At 68.0% G+C, this 10,297-nt stretch overlaps 1 protein-coding gene across 1 annotated transcript; it reads right to left on the minus strand.

Moving 5' to 3' along the window:
- Positions 1–358: 358 nt before the first annotated feature.
- On the minus strand, positions 359–8,497 carry BCL3 (BCL3 transcription coactivator). The gene is made up of 9 exons (XM_070062129.1): positions 8,119–8,497; positions 6,524–6,677; positions 2,626–2,734; positions 2,230–2,434; positions 2,054–2,142; positions 1,799–1,876; positions 1,303–1,470; positions 1,048–1,165; positions 359–944 (listed from the first exon to the last, which is right to left on the minus strand). The coding sequence occupies exons 1-9, from the start codon at positions 8,372–8,374 to the stop codon at positions 757–759; spliced, it is 1,365 nt and encodes a 454-aa protein (XP_069918230.1). The 5' UTR covers positions 8,375–8,497; the 3' UTR covers positions 359–756.
- Positions 8,498–10,297: the final 1,800 nt, after the last annotated feature.

Here is a 10,297-nt window from a genome sequence, read left to right on the forward strand (position 1 = left end):
CAGAACTGTGGTCGGTTGAGGGTTACCCCGGGACCCACACACTGCCGGATCCCCCAAAGCACACCCAGGGACACCATGGAATCCAGCAGGGCCCCTGGGCAGATGTCTCACACAGACACACAGACACACACACACACACACCAGGTCCTAACGGCACAGTGACGTCACCATGGCAACCTTCGCAGCTGAACCACGATGTCACACACAGTGGTGAGCGGTGCTCAGGCTGAGACGAACACAGCAGCTCACGGAGTCAGCTGCATACAGCAGACAGGTGCACCCACACACGCGTGCGCACCCACACACACGTGCACACCCCCCCCACACGCGTGCACGCTTCTTCCAGCCGAGCAAGGGATATGGTACAAAAATAGTTTATTACAAAAGAAATCCAACCAAAATGCCTAATAATTTACAGAGTGGTCAGTGCCCCCCTCGGCCCTCCTCCTTCGGCCCGGTACAGAGCCGGCCCCTGGCTCTCCACGGGACGCCTAGCTGGGTGGGATCCCAGACCCAGACGGGGCGGCTGCAGCCCAGGAGCGGCAGGGCCGAGTCCCGGGTGGGCGAGGTGAGGGTCTCTGTGCACAGAAGGGCCTGTGGGTAGGTGCCTGTGCCTTGGTGCAAAATCCTGGTCCCAAAGATTGGGGGGGGGGGGCAGAGTGAGATCTTCACAGTTTCCGGAAGGGTCGACCCCTGTGCTGCGGGGGGGCGGGTCGTTGAGTCCTCCTGAGTCCAAGATCTGCCCCCCCATCGGTCTCAGCTGCCTCCGGGGGCTGGGGAGGGGGGCACCGGCCGGCCAGGACCCCGCAGAACCCCAGGAAAGGGCAGGAAGGCGGGTGGAGACGGCGGGGGGAGGAAGAAGTTGGGGGGAGGCAGAGGGAATCCCGGGGCGTCCTTGGAGGGAGACTGGGAGGGCGAGGAGGTCGGTGATGCCGAGAGGAGACCTGCGCGGAGAGAGCCGGAGAGGCCGTGAGACACCAGGCCGGAGGGGAGGGCCGGGCCCGGACCTGGGTGCCGCGGCGGCGGGAGGGGGCGCTGGAGGCTCACCGTTGGAGCTCAGGCGGCTGCTGCCCTCAGGGGACGTGGTGGCACTGCGGTCCGGGGACGGCTCTCGCTGCGCCGCGGACGCGGCCCGGGTGGCCTTCCCCCGCAAGATGTCAATGACCTGGGGGCAGACGGGAGGGTCACCACGGGGTGCCCGTCTCCTGGCTCAGGGCGCACGGACTCCTGCCCGCGGAGGGCCTCCGTGTCGTCTCGGTGGGGCGCAGGGCGGGCACCGGCCCCGCAGGCGCGCGCACTCACCCGGCGGCTGCGCGCCACCATGAGCGGCGTGTCATTGTGGCAGTTCTTCAGCCCGCTGTCGGCGCCGCTGCGGACCAGCGTGCGCACGAGCGGGAGGAGCCCGCGGCCCGACGCCGAGTGCAGAGCCGAGCTGCCCGAGTACATCTGCGCGTTCACGTTGGCGCCGTGCTGCGGGCGGGGACGCGCAGTCAGGAGCGGGCCCTCGCGGGCGATAGAGTCTGCCCCCCCCACGCTCGTTGGCCAGGTCTTGGGACCCGAGCATATGGGGGGGGGGTCCTGGGTAGGTGGAAATGAGAACCCACAGCGGGCCACGGCCACCCTGGCCCGGCCAACTCCACTCGAGCTCGTAGGGGCCGGGTTGCGGGTGGGGTCGAGTGGAAGGACAGCGCCGGACCCGCCCAAGGCCGGAGAGCGGGGTCAGAGGGCCATGGGGATGGTGGGGTTGGGATCAGAGAGGGGGTGGGGGAGAGGCCAGGCCGGAGGGGGGCGAACGCACCTGCAGCAGCAGCTGCACCATGCTAAGGCTGTTGTTTTCCACAGCGTGGATGAGCGGCGAGCGGCCGCTCTTTATATCCTGCGGCGAGGAGGGAAGGGTTTGGGGTCTCTCGGCGGCGCGCCTCCCGGGCGCCCCGTCCAGCGTCTCCTTCCCAGGCGATGCCTCAAGTCCCGCCCACCCGGGCGCACTCCCCGGCTCGCCCCGCCCCCGGACCCGCCCCCGCCGGGCCAGGCCCCGCCCCCCGCGCATGCTCACCACCGCGTCGATGTCCGCGCCGCGCTCCAGCAAGAGCAGCACGGCTTCGTGGCACTCGGTGTTCACGGCCACGTGCAGGGCCGTGAGCCCTGGGGGAGGCGAGGCTCAGTCACACCGGGGCGTGGGGCCAGGCCCGGCCGGACAGCCCGACTCTGCCCCCCGCGGTGGGCACTCACCGTCGTAATTGCGGGCCTCCAGGTCCACCGTGCCCGGGGCCGCGCTGTCCAGCAGGGCCCGCAGGCAGGCCGGGCTGCGGTGCTCGCACGCCAGGTGAGCCGCCGTCTGGCCGTGGCGGTCCAGCGCCATGGGGCTGGCCCCTGCCACCACCAGCAGCCGGACCACGGGCGGCAGCGTGGTGATCACAGCCAGGTGCAGCGGAGTCTGGAGAACAGACAGGGTGAGGGCGCCGCGCCGCAGCCTGCACCCCAGGAGCGGAAACCTGGGGCGCCCCCTCTTCCAGACGCCGGAGCCAGGGCCCCGCCGCCCCTCCCCCCCCCCCGCCAGGCTCCGGGGTGCAGGCCCCGCCCCCGCCCTCCGGAGGCTCCTGCCTGAGCCCCGGGGCCCAGGCCCACCTGCCGCAGGTTGTTGTAGATATCCAGTTCCCGCCCGCCATGCTGGAAGAGGTTGACGAGCCGGTGCACGGCTGCCAGGTTCGCCTGCACCACAGCGATGTGCAGCGGCCTGGGGGTGGGCGCGGGGAGCAGACGTGAGGGCTGGGCCCCTTGCAGCCCCGCTGACTCCCAGCGGGTCGGATGCTCTGGAACCATCCCCAGAGGCCAAGCCCCAACCCCTGCTCCCTGCTGGGCTCTCACAGGCGCCTCCTCCTTCCTGGCCTCTCTGCCCGCCCCAGAGAGACCCTTTGAAAGCACCCGGATCCTGCCCTCCTGGCCCCGGTCCCCTTTGAGCACGCTGGCCTCTGCCAGATTCCTCCATGAGAAGGTCGCCTCCCAGGGCCTTTGCACTGGCTGTCTCCCCGGCCTGGCGCGGTTCTGCCTGGCACCTGCAGGGTCCCCCCCCCCCACCCCGTGCCCAGACCCCTGTTACAGTGCTGTGACCTCAGCTCCCTCTCCCTCTCCTCCATGTCATCACCTGACCCCGCAGTCTCCGTGTTTCCTGTCTGAGTCTTGGCCGGGTAGGTCACTGCCCAGCACCCAGCGCCCAGCGCAGTCCCAGACACCCAGTGCTGAATGCATGAATCCACCACCCTGATCACCCCGGCCGTCCCTGGAGCTGGGGACCCTGTCCCCACCTCTCTGCGGGCCACGGTTTTCTCATTTGTGCACGGAGCAGGGATGACCTGCTGAGGTCAAGGTCTCTGGCACTTGTCCATCAAATCCAGGCTCCAACCCGGGGGGAGTCGAGGGCTGGCTTTGCCTAAGAGGGAGGTGGCAGGTGCTGGGCTGTGTAGCCCAGAGCCCTGGTGCAGGCTGCACTCATTCCCCCAGCTCCTGGGAAGATCGTCATCTTTCAGACAATCTGGCAATGACCTTCAGCTGGAGAGGATGCCTCGTCCAAGGTCATGCCCCGGTGGTGTATGTGTGGGGTGCAGCTGCCCTCCGGTGGTAACTGGGTGATGCTGGCCTATCTGAGGGCCTCTCCGCCTTCAAGACTCCCTGTGTGTGTGTGTGTGTGGGGGGGTGTCTGCAGGTGTTTGGTGCAGTGGCTAACAGTTACTGCGTCCCATTTGGTGCTAACGTGCACCCCGGGAGGCAGCAGGCCACGGCTCCGGAGCTTAGAGGTCTCTGCCGCCAGGATTGAGTGCTGGGCTCCTGACTTGGGCCTGGCCCAGGCCTGGCTCTTGCGGGCATCCGGCCGATGGCAGGGCTCTATGGGATGGCCGAGGCTACCACGCATTCACTCACCTCCCCCAGACCTGCATTCCCCAGGAGGCTTCCTACTAGCTCTCCAGGGACCCTAACCTGGGGCAGCCACAGAGGATAGCCTGTGCATCCAAGCTGTCGCACGGGGTGGGGACGGGGCTGAGGGTCTGACACTGGCTGCACGCACACCGGCCACTGGCATATGCAGTGCATGGACTGTTGTTTAAAGTCCACTGGGGACAGCTGCTTTCTCACTCCAGACCCATTGGTAACCACGGCCTTGCTGAGGAAGGCAGGCCGGGCTCTCCCAGCTGGGGAATATGGCCCCGGGCCCTGGGGGTCTTTGAGGGCTAAGGGGTGGGGGTTGCACACGGAGCTGCAGCCCCCCTAGCTGGGCGCTAGGACGCAGGCGCGTGGTTTTTCTGAACCTTCGCCTTCTGCGCCCACACGCCAGCGCCGGCGCGCGCGGAGCTCGGAACCTACTCCAGGAAAGCCACATTTACAACGAGAGCGTCGCGGGAGGGGCCGGGGTCTCCAGCGAGGGCCGCCCCGCCCAGCTGCGGCGCGGCGCTGGGTCCCCGTCGGGGTTAAGTCAGGGCAGCGGCGGCGGGCGATTTCAGAGAAACCGTCGGGGCCCGAGTTCCCATAAACGCGCGGGCCGCGGGGGGTGGGGCGGGGCCGGAGGAAGTGGGGACGGGAGGGGCGGCCCAGCCCTGGGACTTCCAGTAACAGGTCTGCGGGGCGGGGCGGCGCTTCCTGCTCCCGGGGGAGGGAAGCGGGGATCTACCCGGCCACCCCCGGCACCTCGGCTACCAGCCCCCGGTGGGGCTGCGTGCAGAGCCCCGGGGCCTCCGGCCTGGGCGCCCCCTGGAATTCGACCCCATAGGGCGCAGACCCCAGCTGGGCTCCCTGGCTGCCCCCCGCCCCCATCCCTTACTCTTCCTCAGGGACAAGGACTTCCTTCCTCTGGGGCACGGACCTACAGACCCAAGGCACCCACATTTTCACCAGCTCTGGGATCCGCGCCGGTGCTTGGCTTAGCGTTCTGCTGCCGCAAACTCTTAGATTTTTGAACCAGAGGTCCTGCACATAGCCCAGTCCTGCCTCTACGGCCTGTCTGAGCGCGAGGTGCCCACACGGTCCGGGTGTCCAGCCTCCACCCTCAGACTCACTTGGAACCCCAGGCTCTTGCTTCCTGGTGAATGGCTAGAAGCCCAGGCGCTCCACCTTGGCTTTTTCTGAGGACTGAGGCTCAGCACGCCCTCCCCCACCGCTGCGAAGTGTGGCTGGCTTGGGGCTGGGCCAGCTGCCCGTTCCGGTAAAGTGTTAGCCCCAGCGGAAGGGGTTAAAGCTGGAGGGAGTGGGGGGAGGGGAGACTGCGAGTGTGAGTGACGGTGCGGAGCAGCTGGGCTGCGGTCGGTTCCGTGGAAGGGATTTCCCCAGCACGCAGCTGAGGCAGAAGTGTTTGCGTTGGGGGAGGGGAGGAGGGCGAGGGGGGGAGGGGCGGGAGCTGCAGGCTGGTGGGTTCCAGGGCCTCTCGCCGCCGGGCACCCAGCTTTCCCAGACGAGGGACAGCTTGCTCCTGGGGGCACAGACCAACTGCATCACCGGTGACCCCCAGGAGCCCCGGCGGCAGGGGCGAAGGGGGAACCGGGTTTTCTCAAGTCCTTGCTATATCGGGCACTTTCTCCTGCTTGGGCTCACACAGGTGGCCCGCAGCCACCGGGGGCGGGGAGCGCTGTCCAGATGCCACCCACTCCCCTGTACTGAGCGCCTGCTGTTTGCCCAGCTCCGTTCTCTGCACCACAGGCATGAGTATCATTGCACTGAGCCCTAACTGGGATAGGTTGTCCGATCATGGAAACTGAGGCACGAGGCCATCCGGGGGGCCTGTCTGTGCACAAAGGGGTTTGCAGTCCCCAAACCAGTGTCTACATAGGCGACTTCTATAAACACACGCACGCACGCATGCAGGGTTCCTGCTTTTACAGAGGGGGAGACTGAGGCACGGTGGGGGGGGGAGAAGGAATTGAAGTCCGGGGGCTGCGCCCTCCCGAGTGGCACAGCTCAGTGGCCTCGCAAGCACAGCCGTCACGCAGGGCCTGCGTCAGGGACCAGGATTATCAAGTTAATGTAGTGACGGTGAAGCCATGAGCTACACCAGAAGGCAGAACCCAGGGAGTAAGAGCATCGTTTCATTTTGCACAATTTAATTTCAGGCTTACACGTGTGTGTCCAGGTTTCCTAGGAGCTGCGTTTGGGCTAAAGCAGGCATCCTCATAATGTCCATCAGCACGGGCTGAGTGCTTTATAACCCACCAGGCCCAGTGCTGGGAGCTTCCCACGTACGCTTTAGGAAATCAGTCAATGAAACACAGGCCTCATCTTTGGGTGGGTGATTTAAAAAAACTGGATGAGCCACTGCTCCCAGAACAGCGCTCGGAGGTAAGCGCCTTCCCCCTGCCCATTTTTCAGAGGTGGAAACTGAGGCTCTGCAAGGGAAGGGCCTTGCTTGAGGTCCCCACAGCCAATGGTGTGGATTCCAGGTCGGGTCTGGCCGGGGCGACGGACCACCCCCGGGTCGCGCACGGCGGCGGTTCCCCCTCTCCCCTCTCCCTCTCCCCCCCAGCACTGGGGGCCTGTCACTCACGTATCTCCGTCCTCATCTGCGCGGGTGGCCACGGCGATGTCGGCGGACAGGGGGTGTTCCATGGAGCACATCACGGGGTACAGGGGTGTAGGCAGGTTCAGCAGAGGAAAGGGGGAGCCCATGGGTGGAGTGGGGTACAGAGGCAGCAGAGGTCCTGCACAGGGCGGGCAGAGAGAGGAGGGGTGAGGCTTGCGGGCTGCTGCCCTTGCGCCAGGGACCCCTTGTCCCCTTGCCCCGGGTCCCCCAGGCCCCGGACAAACCCCTCTCCTCCCAGAGTGCTCCTGGGCCTAGGCCTCCCTCAGCTGCCTCTCCCCAGCCCCGGCCACCTTCATCGCTACTTGTTGGACTCCTATCTCCCGACAGGCAGAGTCGCTGCAGGGCAGCGGGAGCCCCACGGACGCCCAGGGGGCTAAAGGATGATCTAGACCCCAGGCCTCTGGTACGGGACACAGGTGCAGTGGGTCTGGGAGGGAGGGGGGCGGCAGAGCGGGTGGTGCTGGAGGCCACTTCACACCAAACTGTTGGAAGAGACCGAGGCAATGGGCACGTCCACATCTCCCCATTGCACAGATGGGGAACACTGAGTCCTGGGCTCTCTCCCAGCCAATGTGAAGCGACCGAGGCAGAGAAGCCCCTTCATGCAGCTCTGCTGGGGTGGGAAGTACAGAACTGGGGGGCACTAGAGATGGACTCTGCAGGTTTGGGGGGTCACGCGGGGACAGTGGGGGGCATGGGTATAGAAGGGGCTTCCTGTTCCTTTGGGAGCCGGGATGGAGGGAATGGCCTCACCTGCCGCCTGCTGGGCCTCCTCCCCCCCCCGCCCCCAGATCCCTGTGTGTCCGACACCAGGCCTTCCAGCAGAGACCCAGAACGCTGCAACTTCGCTCTCAATCCTTGAATCCCCGAATTTCCCAGTCCTATCTCCCCAGCCCCTCGAGGGCCACCTGACTCTGGGGCCCCAGGTAGGGGCTTGTGGCCACGCACGATTGTCCGATTGTGGGTCCCCGGCTCTTCAGGACCCCCCAGGGCTCAGGTCCCTGGGTCTTTGCGATCCCCGATCGTGGGGTGCCCAGAACCCCGACGCTTGCGACTCCCTGCTTCCCGAGATTTCTGACAGCCGGGGCTCTCTGAGCCCTGTTTCCTTAGAGCCCAGTCTGCCCACTTGACCCCCTTTGACCCCACAGGTCAGGATACCAGGAACTCGGGGTTCGCCCTGGTGCAGCTTCCTCAGGGCCCCATGCATCTGGCTTCTTAGGTGCCTGCAATTCTGTGTCCCTGGGATGCCAGCGCGGCCCCCCGCCGTGTCCCCCAGTCCCTGACACCCCCATACCCCTACCGCTGGGGGTCCTCCCGGGGCTCCCTACATCTCCTGGGCCCTGCCCCTTCCCCCCAGGGTGCCCTGGACCGCCAGCCCCTGGAGCCGTCCTCGCGGTGCCTCGATGAACTCAGAACTTTAGTCCTCAGGTTCCGTTCTGCCGCCCCCCAGCCCGGCGGCACCCCTATCGGCTAGCACTTCTGTCGCCGGCCCCTCCAGGCGCGGGCCATCCTCTGCTCCGTGTGGTCCCCACCCGGCCGCGACCCGCGGGGACACTCACCCGGGTAGTAAAGCGCCTCTGGCCGCGCCAGGCCGTGCGGGGGCCCCAGGGCGACGGGGGCGTCGCAGCCGCCGCGCAGGGCGTCCGCGGGGACTGCAGGGCCAGGGGCGCCGCGGGGCGCGGCGGGCTCCGGGGAGGGCGCGCGCAGCGGGCGCTTACGCAGCGGCAGCGCGGCGCCGGGGGGCACGGTGGCCTTGGGCCGCGTGCGCAGGTCCACGGGCCCCTCGTCCATGGCCCCCGCGGGGCATCGGGGCATGGGGCCGCCGGGGACGGCGGCCGAGCGGGCGGCCGGAGCGCGGCGCGGCTCGGCTCTGCTCGGCAGCACGGGAGGGTGGTTTCGCCGAGCGCCGGGACTTCCCCTGCCGCCGGCTGAACTGAAGGGACTTTTGTCGGCCGGGGCGGTGCCGGCCGCCCGCCTCCCCGCCCCCGGCCCCCCCGGGGCCACCCGTCCGCCCCAGGGGTTTCCTGGAGCCGCCGCCGCCGCCGCCGCGCCGCGCCGCCGCGCCCCGCCCGCGCCGCGCCCCCTCCCGCCCCGCGCCGCGCCGGCCTCTAGGGGCGGGGGGCGGGATCAGGGGGCGGGGGCCTCGGCCGTGTCCCCGCGTGTCTTGTCGCTCCGAGCGCCCCAGCCCCTGGGCTCGGAGTGCGCTCTCACTGTCTCACCATCGCTCGGTCCCTCCGTCGTGGCTTCTCGGCTCGCTCCGCCTCCGAGAGGCAATTCCTGGAGGTCCCGGGGTCGCTAGGACGTGGGTTCAATCCCGATTCCCACTTCCTCGATGGGTGACCTTGACCTTGACGCTCCCAGCTGTTTCCTCCTCTGTGGAATGCCGAGAAGGACCCAGGGCAGGGCCTGGCACTGGGCAGGTGCCCAGGACCTCTCCCTCTGCCTCCCCGCCGCATCCCTGCCTCCTCCGAGGCCCTGGGCAGCTTGGGGTCTTGGGAGGGGGTGCGGGGGGCGCACGTGGGCGAGGAGGCTGGACGCTCGGAGCGCCCTAGCTGCACAGAGGAGGGACCTGGGGCCGAAGCAGAGAGACGCAGCCGCGCCCGCAGGCCAGGCTCGGAGCCACCGCGGCCCCGGGCCCCCGGGAGGGGCGAGCAGTGTGACTCCCCCTTCTGCCCCGTGTCCCCCTCCCACCGCGGGGAGGGATCGGTAGGTGGGGAACAGGCCCGGCGGGTTGGGGGCCTGACTCAGACGGGCGGGAGCTGCGGAGAGGGGGGCGGGGCGGGCCTCTTCCCCGCCCCCGCGCCCTCTGCCCGCCCCGGGGAGGGGCCCTGGCGGCACGGGGCTTTCCCGGATTTCCCTGGGGGCGGGGCCACCGCTAGGGTTGAGCCCGGGTCATTGAGTCAAAGGAGGTGGGGGGGGGGTGGGAATGGAGGCTGCACCCCAGGCCTGCCCAGGGGGCTCACGAGGGGTCTCGCTGACCCTCTCTGTGTCCCTGCACTCGGGTCCCAGTGCCCGGCCCGGCTCCCTGGCCCTCTGCTTCCCAGCCCTGTCTGTGCCCTGGACTGCATCCCTCTGGGACCCTGACAGTGGGTGTGGGCCCCAATCTCGGGGCAGAGACTTTGGTCAGCCTGGGCCCCACCCCGGTGGATGGTTAACCCGGGGTTCAGGGTGGGGCTGTGGGAGCCCTGGGCGCCTCTTGGCTCTGCCCTCCTGTCTCTGGCTCTCCTCCCAAACCTCCCCCCCCAGTCCTGGTGAAGCCTGGGAGGGGGCTGCTCACAGACTGGGGTCCAGCCTCGCCTCCACCCCTCGCTTCCTGGGGGGCCCCAGACAAGCCAGCTCCTCCCTTTGTTTTCATTTAATTTGAAAGGCAGAGAGAGTGGGAGTGCAGGGGAGAGACAGGGATCTTCTATCAGCTGGTTTGCTCCCCCAAATGTCCCTAACAGCAGAAGCCAGGCGCCTGGCACTCCGTCCAGGTCTCTGCTGTGGGGGGCAGGGGCCCATGGACTTGAGCATCACGTTCTGGCTCCCAGGGTGCGCTTCAGCAGGGAGCTGGGTTGGAAGCGGAGGAGCTGGGACAGGGGTGGGGGCGTCCCACGCAATGTTCTGACCACTGCACCGAACGCCTGCCGCCAGGCCCCGTCTTGAAACTCAGTTTGTCAATCTGCAGAATGGAGCCAGGCTGGAAAGGGAGCGCTGTCCTCCCTTCCCTGGGGACTCAAGTTCAGGGGAGGGGTGGGA

Source organism: Oryctolagus cuniculus, chromosome 18 (assembly GCF_964237555.1).
Source record: "Oryctolagus cuniculus chromosome 18, mOryCun1.1, whole genome shotgun sequence".
NCBI lineage: Eukaryota > Metazoa > Chordata > Mammalia > Lagomorpha > Leporidae > Oryctolagus > Oryctolagus cuniculus.

Bases quoted from the DNA above. Each gene is read 5' to 3' on its own strand.
- BCL3 (XM_070062129.1), bottom strand. From the start codon at position 8,374: ATGCCCCGATGCCCCGCGGGGGCCATGGACGAGGGGCCCGTGGACCTG. The intron at 2,143-2,229 runs GTGAGTGCCCAC...CGCCTCCCCCAG, and splicing joins GGAGGCCCGCAATTACGACG to GGCTCACGGCCCTGCACGTG. The intron at 1,877-2,053 runs GTGAGCATGCGC...TCCTCGCCGCAG, and splicing joins GCGCGGACATCGACGCGGTG to GATATAAAGAGCGGCCGCTC.